The 24228-nt window shown below is 57.3% G+C and overlaps 1 protein-coding gene and 1 pseudogene across 2 annotated transcripts in view; both read left to right on the forward strand.

Moving 5' to 3' along the window:
- The first annotated feature begins 4856 nt into the window (after positions 1–4856).
- The window catches only part of TOMM40 (translocase of outer mitochondrial membrane 40), a 38526-nt gene continuing 19154 nt past the window's right edge, over positions 4857–24228 (forward strand). The window contains exons 1-5 of one of the 2 annotated variants that reach the window (XM_090128171.1): positions 4857–4991; positions 10422–10657; positions 11791–11858; positions 18955–19047; positions 20820–20921. In XM_090128171.1, the coding sequence (XP_089984297.1) occupies positions 10426–10657; positions 11791–11858; positions 18955–19047; positions 20820–20921 (495 nt within the window). In that variant the 5' untranslated portion in view covers positions 4857–4991; positions 10422–10425. The remainder of the gene's footprint in view (positions 4992–10421; positions 10658–11790; positions 11859–18954; positions 19048–20819; positions 20922–24228) is intronic. The other variant, XM_090128170.1, reaches the window with a different exon arrangement.
- Positions 5031–10415, forward strand: LOC149914034 (uncharacterized; annotated as a pseudogene).

Consider the following 24228-nt stretch of genomic DNA (forward strand, 5'->3'; position numbering starts at 1 on the left):
CGATGCTCCGCCCCATAGCGGTGATGCTCCGCCCCATAGCGGCGATGCTCTGCCCCATAGCAGTGATGCTGTGCCCCATAGCGGTGCTGCTCCGCCCCATAGCAGTGATGCTCTGCCCCATAGCGGCGATGCTCCGCCCCATAGCGGTGATGCTCCGCCCCATAGCGGCGATGCTCTGCCCCATAGCAGCAGTGGGGCAGCTCTGCCCCATAGCAGCGATGCTCCGCCCCATAGCGGCGATGCTCCGCCCCATAGCAGCGATGCTCTGCCCCATAGCAGCAGTGGGGCAGCTCTGCCCCATAGCGGCGTTTCTCTGCCCCATAGCGGCGATGCTCCGCCCCATAGCAGCGATGCTCTGCCCCATAGCGGCGATGCTCTGCCCCATAGCAGCGATGCTCTGCCCCATAGCGGCGATGCTCCGCCCCATAGCAGCGATGCTCCGCCCCATAGCGGCGATGCTCCGCCCCATAGCGGCGATGCTCTGCCCCATAGCAGCAGTGGGGCAGCTCTGCCCCATAGCAGCGATGCTCCGCCCCATAGCGGCGATGCTCTGCCCCATAGCGGCGATGCTCTGCCCCATAGCAGCAGTGGGGCAGCTCTGCCCTATAGCAGCGATGCTCAGCCCCATAGCGGCGATGCTCCGCCCCATAGCAGCGATGCTCTGCCCCATAGCGGCGATGCTCTGCCCCATAGCAGCAGTGGGGCAGCTCTGCCCCATAGCAGCGATGCTCCGCCCCATAGCGGCGATGCTCCGCCCCATAGCGGCGATGCTCTGCCCCATAGCAGCGATGCTCTGCCCCATAGCAGTGATGCTCTGCCCCATAGCAGCGATGCTCTGCCCCATAGCGGCGATGCTCCGCCCCATAGCAGCGATGCTCCGCCCCAGAGCGGCGATGCTCCGCCCCATAGCGGCGATGCTCTGCCCCATAGCAGCAGTGGGGCAGCTCTGCCCCATAGCAGCGATGCTCCGCCCCATAGCGGCGATGCTCTGCCCCACAGCATCAGTGGGGCAGCTCTGCCCCATAACCCCGGCCCCACAGCCCCCCAAATCGCTGCCCCGACCCCCGGCGGGGTCCCCCCTTGTTGTGGGGCCGGCCCCAGCCCCCCCCGTCCGCCCCACAACCGCCGGCCCAGCGGCCCCATGGGGCGCGAGGTGGGGTCCTGAGCCCCACATCTGGGGGGCCGCCGTCGACCCACACGTCTGGGGCAGGGGAAATAAAGAGATGCGACTGAGAGCCTGGGCGAGTCCAAAGTGTGGGGCTGGGACCCACACATGTGGGGCTGCGGTTTGGTGGGGGGGTGGGACCCATAGATGTGGGGCTGGGACCCACAGATGTGGGGCTGCGATCTGTGGGGAGATGTGGGGCGGGACCCATAGATATGGGACTGCGATCTGTGGGGTGGTGTGGGGCACAGATGTGGGGCTGGGACCCATAGATGTGGGGCTGCGATCTGTGGGGTGGTGTGGGGCACAGATGTGGGGCTGGGACCCATAGATGTGGGGCTGCGATCTGGGGCGGGGGTGGGACCCATAGATGTGGGGCTGGGACCCATAGGTGTGGGGCTGGGATCTGTGGGGGGAGGGGACCCATAGATGTGGGGCTGTGATCTGGGGCGGGGGTGGGACCCATAGATGTGGGGCTGGGATCTGTGGGGTGATTTGGGACCCATAGATTTGGGCTGGGACCCATAGATGTGGGGTCTATGGGGTGGTGTGGGGCACAGATGTGGGGCTGGGATCTATGGGGTGATTTGGGACCCATAGATGTGGGGCAGACCCACAGATGTGGGGCTGGGATCTGTGGGGAGATGTGGGACACAGAGATGTGGGGCAGGACCCACATATGTGGGGCTGGGATCTGGGGGGTGATGTGGGGCACAGATGTGGGGCTGGGATTTGTGGGGAGATCTGGGGCGGGACCCACAGATGTGGGGCTGCGATCTATGGGGTGATGTGGGACCCACAGATGTGGGGCTGGGACCCATAGATGTGGGGCTGGGATCTGTGGGGTGGCATGGGGCGCATAGATGTGGGGTGGGACCCACAGATGTGGGGCTGGGATCGGGGGGGTTGTGGGACCCATAGATGTGGGGTGGGACCCACAGATGTGGGGCTGCGATCTGTGGGGAGATGTGGGACCCATAGATTTGGGGTGGGACCCACAGATGTGGGGCTGGGATCTGTGGGGAGATGTGGGACCCACAGATTTGGGGTGGGACCCATAGATGTGGGGCTGGGATCTGGGGGGGGTGTGGGACCCATGGATGTGGGTTGGGACCCACAGATGTGGGGCTGCGATCTGTGTGGGGGGGTGGGACCCATAGATGTGGGGCTGAGGTGTGTGGGGGGGTGGGTGGGACCCATAGATGTGGGGCTGGGATCCACAGATGTGGGGCTGCGATCTGTGGGGAGGTGTGGGACCCACAGATGTGGGGCTGGGATCTATGGGGTGATTTGGGACCCATAGATGTGGGGCAGACCCACAGATGTGGGGCTGGGATCTATGGGGTGATTTGGGACCCATAGATGTGGGGCAGACCCACAGATGTGGGGCTGGGATCTGGGGGGTGATGTGGGGTGATACCCACAGATATGGGGTTGGGACCCACAGATGTGGGGCTGGGATCTGTTGGAGGGTGTGGGGCACAGATGTGGAGCTGGGACCCAGAGATGTGGGGCTGGGATCTGTGGGGTGATGTGGGACCCATAGATGTGGGGCTGGGATCTGTGGGGAGATGTGGGGCGGGACCCACAGATGTGGGGCTGGGATCTGTGGGGCGACGTGGGACCCATAGATTTGGGGTGGGACCCATAGATGTGGGGCTGGGATCTGGGGGGGGTGTGGGACCCATGGATGTGGGTCGGGACCCACAGATGTGGGGCTGGGATCTGTGGGGGGCTGTGGGACTCACAGATGTGGGGCTGGGATCTATGGGGTGATTTGGGACCCATAGATGTGGGGCAGACCCACAGATGTGGAGCTGGGATTCTGTGGGGAGATGTGGGACCCACAGATGTGGGGCTGGGATCTATGGAGTGACGTGGGACCCACAGATGTGGGGCTAAGATCCATGGGTGATGTGGGGCTGGGACCCACAGATGTGGGGCTGGGATCTGGGGGGTGATGTGGGGCACAGATGTGGGGCTGGGATTTGTGGGGAGATGTGGGGCGGGACCCACAGATGTGGGGCTGGGATCTATGGGGCCGGGATTTATGGGGTTCTGATGCACCCCACAGATTTGGGGTGGGATTTATGGGGCGAGGTGGGACCCCATAGATCTATGGGGCTGGGATCTATGGGGCTGGGATCTATGGGGTCATTTGGGACTCCATAGATTTGGGGTGGGATCTATGGGGCTGGGATTTATGGGGCTGGGATTTATGGGGCGAGGTGGGACCCCATAGATCTATGGGGCTGGGATTTATGGGGCTGGGATCTATGGGGCCATTTGGGACCCCATAGATTTGGGGCTGGGATTTATGGGGTTCTGATGGACCCCATAGATCTATGGGGCTGGGATTTATGGGGCTGGGATCCATGGGGCCAGGTGGGACCCCATAGATTTGGGGTGGGATCTATGGGGTTCTGATGTGCCCCATAAATCTATGGGGCTGGGATTTATGGGGCTGGGATCTATGGGGCCAGGTGGGACCCCATAGATTTGGGGTGGGATCTATAGGGCTGAGATTTATGGGGTTCTGATGGACCCCATAGATTTGGGGCTGGGATTTATGGGGCCAGGTGGGACCCCATAGATCTGTGGGGCTGGGATTTATGGGGCTAGATGGGACCCCATAGATCTATGGGGCTGGGATCTATGGGGTCATTTGGGACCCCATAGATTTGGGGCTGGGATTTATGGGGTTCTGATGGACCCCATAGATTTGGGGTGGGATTTATGGGGTTCTGATGAACCCCATAGATCTATGGGGCTGGGATTTATGGGGCCAGATGGGACCCCATAGATTTGGGGTGGGATTTATGGGGCCAGGTGGGACCCCATAGATCTATGGGGCTGGGATTTATGGGGTTATGATGAACCCCATAGATCTGTGGGGCTGGGATTTATGGGGCTGGGATCTATGGGGCCATTTGGGACCCCAAAGATTTGGGGTGGGATTTATGGGGTTCTGATGGACCCCATAGATTTATGGGGCTGGGATCTATGGGGCTGGGATCTATGGGGCCAGGTGGGACCCCATAGATTTGGGGTGGGATCTATGGGGCTGGGATTTATGGGGCTGGGATTTATGGGGCCAGATTGGACCCCATAGATCTATGGGGCTGGGATTTATGGGGCTGGGATCTATGGGGCCATTTGGGACCCCATAGATTTGGGGCTGGGATTTATGGGGTTCTGATGGACCCCATAGATCTATGGGGCTGGGATTTATGGGGCTGGGATCCATGGGGCCAGGTGGGACCCCATAGATTTGGGGTGGGATCTATGGGGTTCTGATGTGCCCCATAGATCTATGGGGCTGGGATTTATGGGGCTGGGATCTATGGGGCCATTTGGGACCCCATAGGTTTGGGGTGGGATCTATGGGGCTGGGATTTATGGGGCTGGGATCTATGGGGCCATTTGGGACCCCATAGATTTGGGGTGGGATCTATGGGGCTGGGATTTATGGGGCTGGGATCTATGGGGCCAGGTGGGACCCCATAGATTTGGGGTGGGATCTATGGGGCTGGGATTTATGGGGCCGGGATTTATGGGGTTCTGATGGACCCCACAGCTTTGGGGGATTTATGGGGCGGAGGGGGGCGTGGTTTCTATCTGAAGTCCCGCCCCCTTCAGCTCTCGCCCAATGGCGACGCATCCGGAAGTGACGAAGATTGAGGCTGGTGGGGGCGTTACCGCAGAGCGGAAGTGACGCTGCCGGGGAGCGGAAACAGCCTCGCGTCACGCCGGAAGAGGCGGATCCTTCACCGGAAGGGGCGGGGTTTGCGCACAGCCGCGCGCGGACTCGGAGGAGCGGAGCGGAGTGAGTGGGGGTGGGGCGGGGGGGGGTCCTTATGGGGTCGCTTATGGGGTCGCTTATGGGGTCGCTTATGGGGTCGGCTATGGGGCACGTGGGGGGATGTGGGGGGATGTGGGGCGGGAAGGGCGCTTAGGGGTCACTTATGGGGCGGCTGTGGGGCGCACGTGGGTCTGGGGTCGGTTATGGGGTCACCGATGGGGTCCCGCTTATGGGGTCAGTAATAGGGTCTCACTTATGGGATGTCATTGATGGGTCTGGGGTCACTTATGGGGTCACTTATGGGGTCACTTATGGGGTCTCGGGGTCTGGGATCCCATTTATGGGGTCTCACTTATGGGGTCTCCCTTATGGGGTTTCCCTTATGGGGTCACTTATGGGGTCTCAGGGTCTGGGATCCCACTTATGGGGTCGCACTTATGGGATCTCATTGATGGGTCTGGGGTCACTTATGGGGTCACTTATGGGGTCACTTATGGGGTCTCGGGGTCTGGGATCCCACTTATGGGGTCTCCCTTATGGGGTCTCACTTATGGGGTCACTTATGGGGTCTTGGGGTCTGGGATCCCACTTATGGGGTCTCACTTATGGGATCTCATTGATGGGTCTGGGGTCACTTATGGGGTCACTTATGGGGTCACTTATGGGGTCACTTATGGGGTCTCGGGGTCTGGGATCCCACTTATGGGGTCTCCCTTATGGGGTCTCACTTATGGGGTCACTTATGGGGTCTTGGGGTCTGGGATCCCACTTATGGGGTCTCACTTATGGGATCTCATTGATGGGTCTGGGGTCACTTATGGGGTCACTTATGGGGTCTTGGGGTCTGGGATCCCATTTATGGGGTTTCCTTTTTGGGGTCTCACTTATGGGGTCACTTATGGGGTCACTTATGGGGTCTCGGGGTCTGGAATCCCATTTATGGGGTCTCCCTTATGGGGTCTCACTTATGGGGTCATTTATGGGGTCACTGATGGGTCTGGGGTCTCGCTTATGGGGTCACTTATGGGGCGGCTGTGGGGCGCACGTGGGTCTGGGGTCTCCCTTATGGGGTCTCGTTTATGGGGTCACTTATGGGTCTGGGATCTCACTTATGGGGTCCCACTTATGGGGTCAGTTTTGGGTCTGGGGTCTCAATTATGGGGTCTCAGGGTCTGGGATCCCACTTATGGGGTCACTTATGGGGTCGCTTATGGGTCTGGGATCTCACTTATGGGGTCTCACTTATGGGGTCTCCCTTATGGGGTCACTTATGGGGTCACTTATGGGGTCTTGGGGTCTGGGATCCCACTTATGGGGTCCCACTTATGGGATCACATTGATGGGTCTGGGGTCACTTATGGGGTCACTTATGGGGTCTCGGGGTCTGGGATCCCACTTATAGGGTCTCACTTATGGGGTCTCCCTTATGGGGTCACTTATGGGGTCACTTATGGGGTCTCGGGGTCTGGGATCCCACTTATGGGGTGTCCCTTATGGGGTCTCCCTTGTGGGGTCACTTATGGGGTCACTGATGGGTCTGGGCTCTCGCTTATGGGGTCGCTTATGGGGTCACTGATGGGTCTGGGCTCTCGCTTATGGGGTCGCTTATGGGGCGGCTATGGGGCGCACGTGGGTCTGGGGTCACTGATGGGGTCTCGCTTATGGGGTCTCGTTTATGGGGTCACTTATGGGTCTGGGATCTCACTTATGGGGTCCCACTTATGGGGTCAGTTTTGGGTCTGGGGTCTCCCTTATGGGGTCTCACTTATGGGGTCTCACTTATGGGGTCCCACTTATGGGGTCATTGATGGGTCTGGGGTCTCACTTATGGGGTCTCAGGGTCTGGGATCCCACTTATAGGGTCTCGTTTATGGGGTCTCACTTATGGGGTCTCCCTTATGGGGTCACTGATGGGTCTGGGGTCTCACTTATGGGTCAGGGGTCGGCTATGGGGTCGCTTATGGGGTCGCTTATGGGGTCGGCTATGGGGTCGGCTATGGGGCACGTGGGGGGATGTGGGGGGATGTGGGGCGGGAAGGGCGCTTAGGGGTCACTTATGGGGCGGCTGTGGGGCGCACGTGGGTCTGGGGTCGGTTATGGGGTCACCGATGGGGTCCCGCTTATGGGGTCAGTAATAGGGTCTCACTTATGGGATCTCATTGAAGGGTCTGGGGTCTCCCTTATGCGGTCACTTATGGGTCTGGGGTCCCCCTTATGGGGTCCCATTTATGGGTTCACTGATGGGTCTGGGGTCCCACTTATGGGGTCTTCCTTATGGGGTCACTGGTGGGTCTGGGGTCTCCCTTATGGGGTCCCCCTTATGGGGTCCCATTTATGGGTTCACTGATGGGTCTGGGGTCCCACTTATGGGGTTTCTCTTATGGGGTCTCACTTATGGATCTCCCTTATGGGGGCTCCCTTATGGGGTCAGTGATGGGTCTGGGGTCCCACTTATGGGGTCCCACTTATGGGGTCCCACTTATGGGGTCCCACTTATGGGGTCCCACTTATGGGGTTTCTCTTATGGGGTCTTATGTGTCTCCCTTACGGGGTCAGTGATGGGTCTGGGGTCCCACTTATAGGGTCTCCCTTATGGGGTCCCCCTTATGGGGTGACTGATGGGTCTGGGGTCTCCCTTATGGGGTCACTGATGGGTCTGGGATCTCACTTATGGGGTCTCACTTATGGGGTCCCACTTATGGGGTAAGTGACGGGTCTGGGGTCCCCCTTATGGGGTCCCCCTTATGGGGTCACTGATGGGTCTGGGGTCTCCCTTATGGGGTCTCCCTTATGGAGTCTCCCTTATGGGGTCATTGATGGGTCTGGGGTCCCACTTATGGGGTCCCACTTATGGGGTCTCCCTTATGGGTCTGGGGTCCAACTTATGGGGTCCCACTTATGGGGTCAGTGATGGGTCTGGGGTCTCCCTTATGGGGTCCCACTTATGGGGTCTCCCTTATCCGTCTGGGGTCTCCCTTATGGGGTCTCCCTTATGGGGTCTCCCTTATGGGGTCAGTGATGGGTCTGGGGTCCCACTTATTGGGTCACTGATGGGTCTGGGGTCTCCCTTATAGGGTCTCCCTTATGGCGTCACTTATGGATCTGGGGTCTCCCTTATGGGGTCCCATTTATGGGTTCACTGATGGGTCTGGGGTCCCACTTATGGGGTTTCTCTTATGGGGTCTTACTTATGGATCTCCCTTATGGGGGCTCCCTTATGGGGTCAGTGATGGGTCTGGGGTCTCCCTTATGGGGTCCCACTTATGGGGTCTCCCTTATGGTTCTGGGGTCTCCCTTATGGGGTCACTGATGGGTCTGGGGTCCCCCTTATAGGGTCCCACTTATGGGATCTCATTTATGGGGTCAGTGATGGGTCTGGGGTCTCCCTTATGGGGTCCCACTTATGGGGTCTCCCTTATGGGGTCACTGATGGGTCTGGGTTCCTACTTATGGGTTCCCACTTATGGGGTCTCCCTTATGGTTCTGGGGTCTCCCTTATGGGGTCACTGATGGGTCTGGGGTCCCCCTTATGGGGTCTCCCTTATGGGGTCACTGATGGGTCTGGGGTCCCCCTTATGGGGTCTCCCTTATGGGGTCAGTGATGAGTCTGGGGTCCCACTTATGGGGTCACTGATGGGTCTGGGATCCCACTTATGGGGTCCCCCTTATGGGGTCTCCCTTATGGAGTCACTTATGGGTCTGGGGTCTCCCTTATGGGGTCACTGATGGGTCTGGGGTCTCTCTTATGGGGTCTCCCTTATGGGGTCCCATTTATGGGGTCCGTGATGGGTCTGGGGTCTGCCTTATGGGGTCCCACTTATGGGATCTCATTTATGGGGTCACTGATGAGTCTGGGGTCTCCCTTATGGGGTCACTGATGGGTCTGGGGTCCCACTTATGGGGTCCCACTTATGGGGTCCCACTTATGGGGTCTCCCTTATGGGTCTGGGGTCTCCTTAATGGGGTCAGTGATGGGTCTGGGGTCTCCCTTATGGGGTCTCCCTTATGGGGTGACTGATGGTTCTGGGGTCTCCCTTATGGGGTCAGTGATGGGTCTGGGGTCCCACTTTTGGGCTCTCACTTATGGGTTTGGGGTCTTCTTTATGGGGTCCCACTTATGGGGTCTCCCTTATGGGGTCAGTGATGGGTCTGGGGTCCCCTTTATGGGGTCCCCCTTATGGGGTCTCCCTTATGGAGTCACTGATGGGTCTGGGGTCTCCCTTATGGGGTCTCCCTTATGGGGTCTCCCTTATGGGGTCTCACTTATGGGTCTGGGGTCTCCCTTATGGGGTCACTGATGGGTCTGGGGTCTCTCTTATGGGGTCTCCCTTATGGGGTCCCATTTATGGGGTCCGTGATGGGTCTGGGGTCTGCCTTATGGGGTCCCACTTATGGGATCTCATTTATGGGGTCACTGATGAGTCTGGGGTCTCCCTTATGGGGTCACTGATGGGTCTGGGGTCCCACTTATGGGGTCCCACTTATGGGGTCTCCCTTATGGGCCTGGGGTCTCCCTAATGGGGTCAGTGATGGGTCTGGGGTCTCCCTTATGGGGTCTCCCTTATGGGGTGACTGATGGTTCTGGGGTCTCCCTTATGGGGTCAGTGATGGGTCTGGGGTCCCACTTTTGGGCTCTCACTTATGGGTTTGGGGTCTCCTTTATGGGGTCCCACTTATGGGGTCTCCCTTATGGTTCTGGGGTCTCCCTTATGGGGTCACTGATGGGTCTGGGGTCTCTCTTATAGGGTCCCCCTTATGGGGTCACTGATGGGTCTGGGGTCCCCCTTATGGGGTCCCCCTTATGGGGTCACTGATGGGTCTGGGGTCTCCCTTATGGGGTCTCCCTTATGGAGTCTCCCTTATGGGGTCATTGATGGGTCTGGGGTCCCACTTATGGGGTCAGTGATGGGTCTGGGGTCTCCCTTATGGGGTCCCACTTATGGGGTCTCCCTTATCCGTCTGGGGTCTCCCTTATGGGGTCAGTGATGGGTCTGGTGTCTCCCTTATGGGGTCTCCCTTATGGGGTCACTGATGGGTCTGGGGTCCCACTTATGGGGTCCCCCTTATGGGGTCTCCCTTATGGGGTCACTGATGGGTCTGGGGTCCCATTTATGGGGTCCCACTTATGGGGTCTCCCTTATGGGTCTGGGGTCCAACTTATGGGGTCCCACTTATGGGGTCAGTGATGGGTCTGGGGTCCCACTTATGGGGTCTCCCTTATGGGGTCACTGATGGGTCTGGGGTCTCCCTTATGGGGTCTCCCTTATGCGGTCACTGATGGGTCTGGGGTCTCCCTTATGGGGTCACTGATGGGTCTGGGGTCCCACTTATGGGGTCCCACTTATGGGGTCTCCCTTATGGGGTTAGTTATGGGTCTGGGGTCCCCCTTATGGGGTCCCACTTATGGGGTCCCCCTTATGGGGTCACTGACGGCTGTCCCCGTTTCCCCCCCAGCTCCATGGGTTCGGTGTTGGCCGCCGGTTCCCCTCCCCCCCCCCCTCCCCCATCAATGGGGCTGCTGCCTCCCCCTCTGCCCCCCCCCCCGGGGCTCCCGATGGGTGGGGGGGGGGCGGCGATGGGTGGGGGGTTGAGCCCCCCCGGAGGGTCCCCAAATTCTGAGGGGGGAGCGACGACGACGACGACGCTGCCGAATCCGGGGACGTTTGAGGAGTGCCATCGGCGCTGCAAGGGTGAGGGGGGGGCACCCATGGGTGGGGGGGCGGGGGGGGGGTTGGGGGGGAAGGTGGGGAGGACTTTGGGGGGGGGGGAAAGGGCTGAGGGTGGGGGGGGGGACTTGGGGGTGGGGGAGGGGGGCTTAGGGTGGGGTTGGGGGGGCGCTTGGGTGGGGGGGAGGCTTAGGGTGGGGAGGGCACCCATGGGTGGGGGGGAAGGGGGGGAGGACTTGGGGGGGGGGGCTGAGGGTGGCGGGTGGCACCCATGGGTGGGGGGGGGGTGGGGGAAGAGGGGGAGGACTTGGGGGGGGGGCTGAGGGTGGGCGGGGGAACTTGGGGGGGGGGCCTTAGGGTGGGGTTGCGGGGGGTCTTGGGGTGGGGGGGAGGCTTAGGGTGGGGAGGGCACCCATGGGTGGGGGGGGGCTTAGGGCGGGGGGGGAGAGGGGGGGGCTTAGAGTGGGGGGGGGCTTAAGGTGAGTGGGGGGAGTGGGGGGGGGCATAGGGTGGGGGGGGGGGCACCCATGGGTGGGGGGGGGTGGCGTTAGGGTGGGGGGGGAGGAGGGGGCTTAGGGTGGGGGGGCAATGGGGAGATGGGGGGGGGGCACATAGAGTGGGGGGGCACCCATGGGTGGGGGGGCTTAGAGAGGGGGTGGGCTTAAGGTTGGTGGGGGAGTGGGGGGGGGCATAGGGTGGGGGGGGCACCCATGGGTGGGGGGGGGCTTAGGGCGGGGGGGGAGAGGGGGGGCTTAGAGTGGGGGGGGGCTTTAGGTGAGTGGGGGGAGTGGGGGGGCGCATAGGGTGGGGGGGCACCCATGGGTGGGGGGGGGTCTTAGGGTGGGGGGGGAGGTGGAGCATGTGGGGGCAATGGGGAGAGTGGGGGGGGGGGCACACATGGGTGGGGGTTTGGGGCGGGGTGGGGCGTAGGGTGGGGGGGCACCTATGGGTTGGTGGGCCGTGGGGGGGGCACCCATGGGTGGGGGGGGGGGGGGGGCTGAGAGGAGAATGGGGGGGGGGGGGCAGCATGAGGGGGGGCTTTGGGTGGGGGGGGGTTAGGGTGGGGGGGGAGGGGCGTAGGGGGGCACCTATGGGTGGGGGGGGGGTGTTGGGGGAGCACCCATGGGTGGGGGTTTGATGCCCCCCCCCCCCGCCAGAGCTGTTCCCGGTGCAGATGGAGGGCGTGAAGCTGACGGTGAACAAAGGGCTCAGCAACCACTTCCAGGTGGGGGGGTTATGGGGTTGGGGGGGGGGCTTATAGGGTCGGGGGGATCTTATAGGGTCGGGGGGGCTTATGGGGTCGGGGGGGCTCTTATGGGGTAAGAACTTATGGGGTTGGGGGGGTTCTTATGGGGTTGGGGGGGGTTATGTGGTCAGGGGGGCTCTTATGGGGTCGGAACTTATGGGCTCGGGTGGGGGTTATGGGGTCGGGGGGGGTTATGGGGTCATGGGGGGTTATGGGGTCAGGGGGGCTCTTATGGGGTCAGAACTTATGGGGTCGGGGGGGCTCTTATGGGGTCGGGGGGGGTTATGGGGTCAGGGGGACATATGGGGTCAGGAGGGGCTCTTATGGGGTCAGGAGGGGCTCTTATGGGGTCGGAGGGGGACTTATGGGGTCGGGGGGCTCTTATGGGGTCGGGGGGGTTATGGGGTCGGGGGGGGACTTATAGGGTCGGGGGGATCTTATAGGGTCTGGGGGGGTTATGGGGTCAGGGTGGGTCTTATGGGGTTGGGGGGGGTTATTGGGTCAGGGGGGATTATGGGGTCGGGGGGGTGTTATGGGGTCAGGGGGGCTCTTATGGGGTCAGGAGGGGCTCTTATGGGGTCGGAGGGGGACTTATGGGGTCGGGGGGCTCTTATGGGGTCGGGGGGGTTATGGGGTCGGGGGGGGACTTATAGGGTCGGGGGGATCTTATAGGGTCTGGGGGGGTTATGGGGTCAGGGTGGGTCTTATGGGGTTGGGGGGGGTTATTGGGTCAGGGGGGATTATGGGGTCGGGGGGGTGTTATGGGGTCAGGGGGGCTCTTATGGGGTCGGAACTTATGGGGTCGGGGGGGTTATGGGGTCAGGGGGGGTTATGGGGTCAGGGGGGATCTTATGGGGTCAGGGAGGGTTATGGGGTCAGGGGGGCTCTTATAGGGTCGGGGGGGGTTATGGGGTCGGGGGGGCTCTTATGGGGTCAGGGGGGCTCTTATGGGCTCAGGAGGCTTAAGCGGTCTGAACTTATGGGGTCAGAACTTATGGGGTCGGGGGGGCTCTTATGGGGTCAGGGGGGCTCTTATGGGGTCAGGGGGGGTTATGGGGTCAGGGGGGGTTATGGGGTCAGGAGGGGCTCTTATGGGGTCGTGGGGGTTATGGGGTCAGGGGGGGTTATGGGATCAGGGGGGCTCTTATGGGGTCGGGGGGGCTCTTATGGGGTCAGGGGGGCTCTTATGGGGTCGGGGGGGGTTATGGGGTCAGGGGGGGTTATGGGGTCAGGAGGGGCTCTTATGGGGTCGGGGGGGTTATGGGGTCAGGGGGGGTTATGGGGTCAGGGGGGCTCTTATGGGGTCAGGAGGCTTAAGGGGTCAGAACTTATGGGGTCAGAACTTATGGGGTCGGGGGGGGTTATGGGGTCGGGGGTGCTCTTATAGGGTCGGAACTTATGGGGTCGGGGGGGCTCTTATGGGGTCAGGGGGGCTCTTATGGGGTCGGGGGGGTTATGGGGTCAGGGGGGGCTCTTATAGGGTCAGGGGGGGTTATGGGGTCGGGGGGGCTCTTATGGGGTCGGAACTTATGGGGTCGGGGGGGTTATGGGGTCGGGGGGGGGCTTATGGGGTTGGAACTTATGGGGTCAGGGGGGGCTCTTATGGGGTCAGGGAGGGTTATGGGGTCGGGGGGGGTTATGGGGTCAGGGGTGGTTATGGGGTCAGGGGGGCTCTTATGGGGTCGGAACTTATGGGGTCGGGGGGCTTATAGGTTTAGGGGGGGCTCTTATAGGGTCAGGGGGGGTTATGGGGTCGGGGGGGGACTTACGGGGTCGGGGGGGTTATGGGTTCGGGGGGTTCTTATAGGGCTGGGGGGGGTTATGGGGTCAGGGAGGGTTATGGGGTCAGGGGAGGTTAGGGGGTCAGGGGGGGTTATGGGGTCAGGGGGGCTCATGGGGTCAGGGGGGCTCTTATGGGGTCAGGAGGCTTAAGGGGTCAGAACTTATGGGGTCAGAACTTATGGGGTCGGGGGGGCTTATGGGGTCAGAACTTATGGGGTCGGGGGGGTCTTATGGGGTCAGGAGGGGTTATGGGGTTGGGGGGGGCTTATAGGGTCTGGGGGGGTTATGGGGTCAGGGGGGCTCTTATGGGGTCGGGTGGGGGTTATGGGGTCGGGGTGGGGCTTATAGGGTCGGGGGGGGTTATGGGGTCGGGGGGGCTCTTATGGGGTAAGAACTTATGGGGTTGGGGGGGTTCTTATGGGGTTGGGGGGGGTTATGGGGTTGGGGGGGTGCTTATGGGGTCGGGGGGGTTATGGGGTCGGGGGGGGGCTTATGGGGTCGGAACTTATGGGGTCGGGGGGGGGTTATGGGGTCGGGGGGGCTCTTATGGGGTCAGGGGGGCTCTTATGGGGTCAGGAGGCTTAAGGGGTCAGAACTTATGGGGTCAGAACTTATGTGGTCGGGGGGGCTCTTATGGGGTCAGGGGGGGTTATGGGGTTGGGGGGGGCTTATAGGGTCAGGGGGGGTTATGGGGTCAGGGGGGCTCTTATGGGTTTGGGGGGGGTTATGGGGTCAGGGGGGCTCTTATGGGGTCGGAACTTATGGGGTCGGGGGGGTTATGGGGTCGGGCTCTTATAGGGTCGGGGGGGTTATGGGGTCAGGGGGGGCTCTTATGGGGTCGGGGGGGTTATGGGGTCAGGGGGGCTCTTATGGGGTCGGAACTTATGGGGTCGGGGGGGGTTATAGAGTCGGGCTCTTATAGGGTCGGGGGGGGTTATGGGGTCAGGGGGGGTTATGGGGTCAGGGGGGCTCTTATGGGGTCAGGGGGGGTTATGGGGTCAGGGGGGCTCTTATGGGGTCAGAACTTATGGGGTCGGGGGGGTTATGGGGTCGGGGGGGGCTTATAGGGTCGGGCTCTTATAGGGTCGGTGGGGGTTATGGGGTCAGGGGGGCTCTTATGGGGTCGGAATGTATGGGGTCGGGTGGGGGTTATGGGGTTGGGGGGGGGCTTATAGGGTCGGGGGGGGTTATGGGGTCGGAACTTACGGGGTCGGGGGGGGGGCTTATAGGGTCGGGGGGATCTTATAGGGTCGGGGGGGGTTATGGGGTCAGGGGGGCTCTTATGGGGTCGGGGGGGTTATGGGGTCGGGGGGGGGCTTATGGGGTCGGAACTTATGGGGTCGGGGAGGGTTATGGGGTCAGGGGGGCTCTTATAGGGTTCGGGGGGGTTATGGGGTCGGGGGGGCTCTTATGGGGTCGGAACTTATGGGGTCGTGGGGGCTCTTGTGGGGTCAGGGGGGCTCTTATGGGGTCGGGGGGGGTTATGGGGTCGGGGGGCTTATAGGTTGAGGGGGGGCTCTTATAGGGTCAGGGGGGGGGCTCTTATAGGGTTGGGGGGGTTATGGGGTCAGCGGGGGTTATGGGGTTGGGGGGGCTCTTATGGGGTCGGAACTTATGGGGTTGGGTGGGGGTTATGGGGTTGGGGGGGGCTTATAGGGTCGGGGGGGGTTATGGGGTCGGAACTTACGGGGTCGGGTGGGGGTTATGGGGTCGGGGGGGGTTATGGGGTCAGGGGGGCTCTTATGGGGTCAAGAGGGGCTCTTATGGGGTCAGGGAGGGTTATGGGGTCGGGGGGGGCTTATAGGATCAGGAGGGGTTATGGGGTCATGGGGGGTTATGAGGTCGGGGGGGGTTATGAGGTCAGGGGGGCTCTTATGGGGTCAGGAGGCTTAAGGGGTCAGAACTTATGGGGTCAGAACTTATGGGGTCGGGGGGGGTTATGGGGTCGGGGGGGCTCTTATAGGGTCGGAACTTATGGGGTCGGGGGGGCTCTTATGGGGTCGGGGGGGTTATGGGGTCAGGGGGGCTCTTATGGGGTCGGGTGGGGGTTATGGGGTCGGGGGGGCTCTTATAGGGTCTGGGGGGGTTATGGGGTCAGGGGTGCTTTTATGGGGTCGGAACTTATGGGGTCGGGTGGGGGTTATGGGGTCGGGGGGTTATGGGGTCGGGGGTGGCTTATAGGGTTGGGGGACTCTTATAGGGTCGGGGGGGTTATGGGTTCGGGGGCTCTTATGGGGTCGGGGGGTTATGGGGTCGGGGGGGTGCTTATGGGGTCGGGGGGGGTTATGGGGTCGGGGCAGCTCTTATGGGGTCGGAACTTATGGGGTCGGGGGGGGGTTATGGGGTCGGGGGAGGCTTATAGGGTCAGGGGGATCTTATAGGGTCTGGGGGGGGGGCTCTTATAGGGTTGGGGGGGTTATGGGGTTGGAGGGGCTCTTATGGGGTCGGAACTTATGGGGTCGGGGGGGGGCTTATAGGGTCGGGGGGGTTATGGGGTCAGGGGGGCTCTTATGGGGTTGGGGGGGGTTATGGGGTCAGGGGGGATTATGGCGTCGGGGGGGCTCTTATGGGGTCGGAACTTATGGGGTCGGGGGGGCTCTTGTGGGGTCAGGGGGGCTCTTATGGGGTCGGGGGGGGTTATGGGGTCAGGGGGGCTCTTATGGGGTCAGGTGGGGGTTATGGGGTCAGGGGGGATTATGGGGTCAGGGAGGGTTATGGGGTCAGGGGGGCTCTTATGGGGTTGGGGGGGGTTATGGGGTCAGGGGGGATTATGGGGTCGGGGGGGCTCTTGTGGGGTCAGGGGGGCTCTTATGGGGTCGGGGGGGGTTATGGGGTCAGGGGGGCTCTTATGGGGTCAGGTGGGGGTTATGGGGTCAGGTGGGGGTTATGGGGTCAGGGGGGCTCTTATGGGGTCCGGGGGGGTTATGGGGTCAGGGGGGCTCTTATAGGGTCGGAACTTATGGGGTCGGGGGAGCTCTTATGGGGTCGGGGGGGGTTATGGGGTCAGGGGGGGTTATGGGGTCAGGAGGGGCTCTTATGGGGTCGGGGGTGTTTTGGGGTCAGGGAGGGTTATGGGGTCAGGGGGGCTCTTATGGGGTCAGGGGGGCTCTTATGGGATCGGGGGGGGACTTATGGGGTTGGGGGGCTCTTATGGTGTCAGGGGGGGTTATGGGGTCAGGGGGGCTCTTATAGGGTCGGGGGGATTATGGGGTCAGGGGGACATATGGGGTCAGGGGGGCTCTTATGGGGTCAGAACTTATGGGGTCAGGGGGGGACTTATGGGGTCAGGGGGCTTATAGGGTTAGGGGGGGCTCTTATAGGGTCAGGGGGGGTTATGGGGTCAGGGGGGATTATGGGGTCGGGGGGGCTCTTATGGGGTCGGAACTTATGGGGTTGGGGGGGCTCTTGTGGGGTCAGGGGGGCTCTTATGGGGTCGGGGGGGGTTATGGGGTCAGGGGGGCTCTTATGGGGTCAGGTGGGGGTTATGGGGTCAGGGGGGGTTATGGGGTCAGGGGGGCTCTTATGGGATCAGGTGGGGGTTATGGGGTCAGGGGGGGTTATGGGGTCAGGGGGGATCTTATGGGGTCAGGCGGGGTTATGGGGTCAGGGAGCCTCTTATGGGGTAAGAACTTACGGGTTTGGGGGGCATTATGGGGTCAGGGGGGCTCTTATGGGGTCAGGGGGGCTCTTATGGGGTCGGGGGGGGTTATGGGGTCAGGGGGGCTCTTATGGGGTCGGAACTTATGGGGTCGGGGGGGTTATGGGGTCGGGGGGGGTTATGGGGTCGGAACGTATGGGGTCGGGTGGGGGTTATGGGGTTGGGGGGGGGCTTATAGGGTCGGGGGGGGTTATGGGGTCGGAACTTACGGGGTCGGGTGGGGGTTATGGGGTCGGGGGGACTTATGGGGTGGGGGGGGTTATGGGGTCAGGGGGGTTCTTATGGGATCGGAACTTATGGGGTCTGGGGAGGCTCTTATGGGGTTGGGGGAGCTCTTATGAGGTTGGGGATGCAGTGGAATTTTGGGTCAAAACGCTGCGATTTTGGGTCTGAAAATGTCGATTTTTGGCGCGTTGAGAAACAGCCATTTTGGGGAGTGATTTTTGGGGTCAAAAAGGGCGATTTGGGGTCAAAGTGTCAATTTTTTGTAGCGCATTTTTGGGGTAAATCAGTGCACTTTTGGGTGGTTGTTTCCTATGGGAATACAGTGCAATTTTGGGTCGAAACGCTGGGATTTTGGGTCTGAAAATGTCGATTTTTGGTGTGTTGAAAAACAGCCATTTTGGGGAGTGATTTTTGGGGTCAAAAAGGGCGATTTGGGGTCAAAATGTCGATTTTTTGTAGTGGATTTTTGGTTTAAAATAATGGAATTTCGGGGAGTTCTGTCTTATGGGGATACGGTGGAATTTTGGGTCAAAAAGCTGTGATTTTGGGTCTGAAAATGTCGATTTTTGGCGCATTGAAAAACAGCCATTTTGGGGAGTGATTTTTGGGGTCAAAAAGGGCGATTTGGGGTCAAAATGTGGATATTTTTTAGTGGATTTTTGGGGTAAATCAGTGCACTTTTGGGTGGTTGTGTTTTATGGGGATGCAGTGCAATTTTGGGTCAAAACGCTGGGATTTTGTGTCTGAAAATGTCGATTTTTGGCGCGTTGAAAAACAGCCATTTTGGGAAGTGATTTTTGGGGTCAAAAAGGGCGATTTGGGGTCAAAATGTCGATTTTTTGGTGCTAGATTTTTGGTTTAAAAGAAGGGAATTTCGGGGAGTTGTATCTTATGGGGATACGGTGGAATTTTGGGTCGAAAAACTGCAATTTTGTGTCTGAAAATGTCGATTTTTGGCGCATTGATGAACAGCCATTTTGGGGAGTGATTTTTGGGGTAAGAAAGGGCGATTTGGGGTCAAAATGTCGATTTTTTGGTGCTGGATTTTTGGGGTATAAGACTGCGATTTTGGGAAGCTCTGTCCTATGGGGATACAGTGCAATTTTGGGTCGAAATGCTGCAATTTTGTGTCTGAAAATGTCGATTTTTGGCGCGTTGAAAAACAGCCATTTTGGGGAGTGATTTTTGGGGTAAGAAAGGGCGATTTGGGGTCAAAATGTGGATATTTTTTAGTGGATTTTTGGGGTCCGACACTACAATTTTGGGGAGTTGTGTCTTATGGGGATATGGTGGAATTTTGGGTCGAAACGCTGGGATTTGGGGTCTGAAAATGTCGATTTTTGGCATTTTGAAAAGCAGCCATTTTGGGGAGTGATTTTTGGGGTCAAAAAGGGCGATTTTGGTCCATAGGTGAACCACACCGTGGCGCTGAGCACCGTCGGGGAGTCGGCTTATCATTTTGGGGCCACCTACGTGGGAGGGCACCAAGTGGGCCCCAACGAGGTCAGTTTTGGGGTGAAAAAGGGCGATTTTGGGCAAATCGGGGGTTTTGGGGTGAAAAATGGGGATTTGGGGGAAATTTGGGGTGAAAAATGGGGATTTTGGGAAGAAATGGGGGAAATGGGGAGAAATGGGGGATTTTGGGGGTTGGGGGCAGCATTGGGGTGGGATTTTGGGGTGAAAAATGGGGATTTTGGGGACATAAAAATGGGGAATTTGGGGCGAAAAATGGGGTTTTGGGGGAAATGGGGAGTTTTGGGGTAAAAAATGGGTATTTGGGGCAAATTTGGGGTGAAAAATGGGAATTTTGGGAACAAATGGGGAGAAATAGGGGATTTTGGGGGTCGGGGGGCAGCATTGGGTGGGATTTTGGGGTGAAAAATGGGGATTTGGGGACATAAAAATGGGGAATTTGGGACATTTGGGTTTTGGGGTGAAAATGGGGATTTGGGGAGAATTTGGGGTGAAAAATGGGGATTTTAGGGCAAATTTGGGGTGAAAAATGGGATTTTGGGAAGAAATGGGGAAAATAGGGGGTTTGGGGTGCTGGGGGAGGTCAATTATTTGGGATTTTGGGGTGAAAAATGGGGATTTTGGGGACATAAAAATGGGGAATTTGGGACATTTGGGTTTTGGGGTGAAAAATGTGGTTTTGGGGTGAAAATGGGGCTTTTGGGGTGAAAAATGGGGATTTTGGGAGTTTTGGGGTGAAAAATGGGGATTTTGGGAACAAATGGGGAGAAATGGGGGATTTTGGGGGTTAGGAGGCTGCATTGGTTGGGATTTTGGGGTGAAAAATGGGGATTTTGGGACATAAAAGGGCGGATTTGGGGGCATTTGGGTTTTGGGGTAAAAAATGGGGATTTTGGGGGAATTTGGGATGAAAAATGGGATTTTGGGAAGAAATGGGGGAAATGGGGGTTTTTGGGGGTTGGGAGGCAGCATCAGGGTGGGATTTTGGGGTGAAAAATTGGGATTTTGGGACATAAAAGGGCGGATTTGGGGACATTTGGGTTTTGGGGTGAAAATGGGGATTTGGGGAGAATTTCGGGTGAAAATTGGGATTTTTGGAAGAAATGGGGGAAATGGGGGATTTGGGGGGTTGGGGGCAGCATTGGGGTGGGATTTTGGGGTGAAAAATGGGGATTTTGGGGCATAAAAGGGCGGATTTGGGGACATTTGGGTTTTGGGGTGAAAATGGGGATTTGGGGCAAATTTTGGGTGAAAAATGGGGGTTTTGGGGCAAATTTGGGGTGAAAAAAGGGGATTTTGGGAAGAAGTGGGCGAAATAGGGGCTTTGGGGGGGCTGGGGGAGGTCAATTATATGGGATTTTGGGGTGAAAAATGGAGATTTTGGGCAAATTTGGGGTGAAAAATGGGGATTTTGGGAACAAATGGGGAGAAATGGGGGATTTTTGGGGGTTGGGAGGCAGCATTGGGTGGGATCTTGGGACATAAAAATGTGGATTTTGGGGTGAAAAATGGGGATTTTGGGGTGAAAAATGGGGTTTGGGGGGAAATTGGGAGTTTTGGGGTTAAAAATGGGGATTTTGGGGAAATTTGGGGTGAAAAATGGGGATTTTGGGAACAAATGGGGGAAATGGGGTTGGCTCTTGTTTGGGGGGCATCGAACAGGTGAGGTTTTTGAGGTAAAAAACGAGAATTTTGGGGTGAAAACTGGGGATTTTGGGCACAAAATCCCAACGATCCGCCAGAATCCCCACTTTTTCACCTCCCCAAAACCCCAAAATCTCCTTTTTTTGCCCCAAAAAAAGGCTTTTCCAGTGCTGGTTGGATCCATGGATGGCAGCGGAAGCCTCAGCGCGCAGCTCCTGCATCTCCTCACCCCAAACCTCAGGGCAAAGCTGGCCTGCCAGGTCCCAAAATCCACCTTTTTCACCCCAAAACGGGGACGGGGGGGGGGAGGGGGAATTTTGGGTTGAATTCTGTCGATTTTGGGTCAATTTGGGATCATTTTGGGTCATTTAGGAGCGTTCCAGTCCCTTTCAATGGGCTTAAAACGTGGTCGTTTGGGGAAAGTAATGTTTTTTCCCAAATCTGGGGGAATTGGGGTGATTTTGGGTGAGTTTGGGCCGTTTTGATCAACGCTGGGATCCAAAAATGTGAATTTTTGGGTCGTTTTTGGTCATTTTGGGTCTTTTTGGGGTCGTTTGTGGGCATTTTGGGGTCAGTTTGAGTCCTTTCTGTGATCCTATTCATGCCTGCCAGGTCCCAAAATCCACCTTTTTCACCCCAAAACGGGGCCGGGGGGGGTGAGGGGGAATTTTGGGTTGAATTCTGTCGATTTTGGGTCATTTAGGAGCGTTCCAGTCCCTTTCAATGGGCTTAAAACGTGGTCGTTTGGGGAAAGTAATGTTTTTTCCCAAATCTGGGTGAATTTGGGTGATTTTGGGTGACTTTGGGCCGTTTTGATCCTCGATGGGATCCAAAAATGTGAATTTTTGGGGTCATTTTGGGTCATTTTGGGGTCGTTTGTGGGCATTTTGGGGTCAGTTTGAGTCCTTTCTGTGATCCTATTCATGCCTGCCAGGTCCCAAAATCGCTGTTTTTCACCCCAAAACGGGGATGGGGAGGGAGAAGGAGAATTTTGGGTTGAATTCTGTCGATTTTGGGTCGTTTTTGGGTCATTTGGGGGGTTTTGGAAGGTTTGAAATTGGGGAGAAATGGGGTCATTTTGGGGGGTGTTGTTTTGGGGTTGTTTTGGGGTTGTTTGGGGAAAGTAATGTTTTTTCCCAAATCTGGGTGAATTTGGGTGATTTTGGGTGACTTTGGGCCGTTTTGATCAACGCTGGGATCCAAAAATGTGAATTTTTGGTTAATTTTGCATAATTTTGGGTCATTTTTGGGGAGTTGGGTGTGAAAGATGGGTATTTTTTGTTCCATTTGGGGTCGTTTGGGGAAAGTAATGTTTTTTCCCAAATCTGCCCAAATTTGGCTCATTTTGGGTCACTTTGAGCCGTTTTGATCTATGCTATTTCTGACCCAAAAGATGAACATTTTGGGGTCAATTTTGGGGTCATTTGGGGACCATTTCAGTCCTTTTCATTGCCCTCAATCCGTGTCATACGGGCTCGTTTTCTGAAAGTAATGTTTTTTCCCAAATCCGCCCAAATTTGGCTCATTTTGGGTCACTTTGAGCCGTTTTGATCTATGCTATTTCTGACCCAAAAGATGAACATTTTGGGGTCAATTTTGGGGTCATTTGGGGACCATTTCAGTCCTTTTCATTGCCCTCAATCCGTGTCATACGGGCTCGTTTTCCAAAAGTAACGTTTTTTCCCAAATCCGCCCAAATTTGGCTCATTTTGGGTCTTTTTTTGGCTTTTTTTTGGCAAATACACAAGATTCCACATTTGTGACTTTCTAGGTGAAGTTTTTGGGTCATTTTGGGGCCATTTCAGTCCTTTTCATTGCCCTCAATCCGTGTCATTCGGGCTCGTTTTCCGAAAGTAATGTTTTTTCCCAAATCTGCCCAAATTTCGCTCATTTTGGGTCATTTTCTGGTGTTTTTTGGCACAGATGCAGTTGACGGCATTTCTCACATTCCTGACACAATTTTGGGGTCGTTTTGGGGCCATTTCAGTCCTTTTCATTGCCCTCAATCCGTGTCATTTGGGCTCGTTTTCCGGAAGTAATGTTTTTTCCCAAATCTGCCCAGATTTGGCTCATTTTGGGTCGTTTTGTGGCATTTTTTTTTGGCAAATACACAAGATTCCACATTTGTGACCTTCTAGGTGAAGTTTTTGGGGCCGTTTTGGGGCCATTTCAGTCCTTTTCACTGCCCTCAATCTGTGTCATTCGGGCTCGTTTTCCGAAAGTAACGTTTTTTCCCAAATCTGCCCAAATTTGGCTCATTTTGGGTCACTTTGAGCCGTTTTGATCTATGCTATTTCTGACCCAAAAGATGAACATTTTGGGGATCATTTTGGGGTCATTTTGGGGCCATTTCAGTCCTTTTCATTGCCCTCAATCTGTGTCATTCGGGCTCGTTTTCTGAAAGTAATGTTTTTTCCCAAATCCGCCCAAATTTGGCTCATTTTGGGTCATTTTTTGGCTTTTTTTCACACAGCTGAAGCTGACTGCATTTCTCGCGTTCCTGACCCAATTTTTGGGTCATTTTGGGGCCATTTCAGTCCTTTTCATTGCCCTCAATCCGTGTCATTTGGGCTCGTTTTCCGGAAGTAATGTTTTTTCCCAAATCTGCCCAAATTTGTCTCATTTTGGGTCACATTGAGCCGTTTTGATCTATGCTATTTCTGACCCAAAAGATGAACATTTTGGGGACCATTTTGGGGTCATTTTGGGGCCATTTCAGTCCTTTTCATTGCCCTCAATCCGTGTCATTCGGGCTCGTTTTCCGAAAGTAATGTTTTTTCCCAAATCCGCCCAAATTTGGCTCATTTTGGGTCATTTGTTGGCTTTTTTTCGCACAGCTGAAGCTGACTGCATTTCTCACATTCCTGACCCAATTTTGGGGTCATTTTGGGGCCATTTCAGCCCTTTTCATTGCCTTCAATCCGTGTCATTCAGGCTCGTTTTCCGAAAGTAATGTTTTTTCCCAAATCCACCCCAAATTTGGCTCATTTTGGGTCGTTTTGTGGCGTTTTTTGGCACAGGCGCAGTTGACCGCATTTCTCACATTCCTGACACAATTTTGGGGTCATTTTGGGGCCATTTCAGTCCTTTTCATTGCCTTCAATCTCTGTCATTCGGGCTCGTTTTCCGAAAGTAATGTTTTTTCCCAAATCTGCCCAAATTTCGCTCATTTTGGGTCATTTTCTGGTGTTTTTTGGTACAGATGCAGTTGACCGCATTTCTCACATTCCTGACCCAATTTTTGGGTCGTTTTGGGGCCATTTCAGTCCTTTTCATTGCCTTCAATTTGCATCATTTGGGCTCGTTTTCCGAAAGTAATGTTTTTTCCCAAATCCGCCCAAATTTGGCTCATTTTGGGTCGTTTTGTGGCGTTTTTTGGCACAGACGCAGTTGACCGCATTTCTCACATTCCTGACACAATTTTGGGGTCATTTTGGGGCCATTTCAGTCCTTTTCATTGCCCTCAATCCGTGTCATTCGGGCTCATTTTCCGAAAGTAATGTTTTTTCCCAAATCTGCCCAAATTTGGCTCATTTTGGGTCACTTTGAGCCGTTTTGATCTATGCT

The sequence above is a fragment of the Phasianus colchicus genome, chromosome 32 (genome assembly GCF_987193195.1).
Source record: "Phasianus colchicus chromosome 32, bPhaCol1.hap1.1, whole genome shotgun sequence".
NCBI lineage: Eukaryota > Metazoa > Chordata > Aves > Galliformes > Phasianidae > Phasianus > Phasianus colchicus.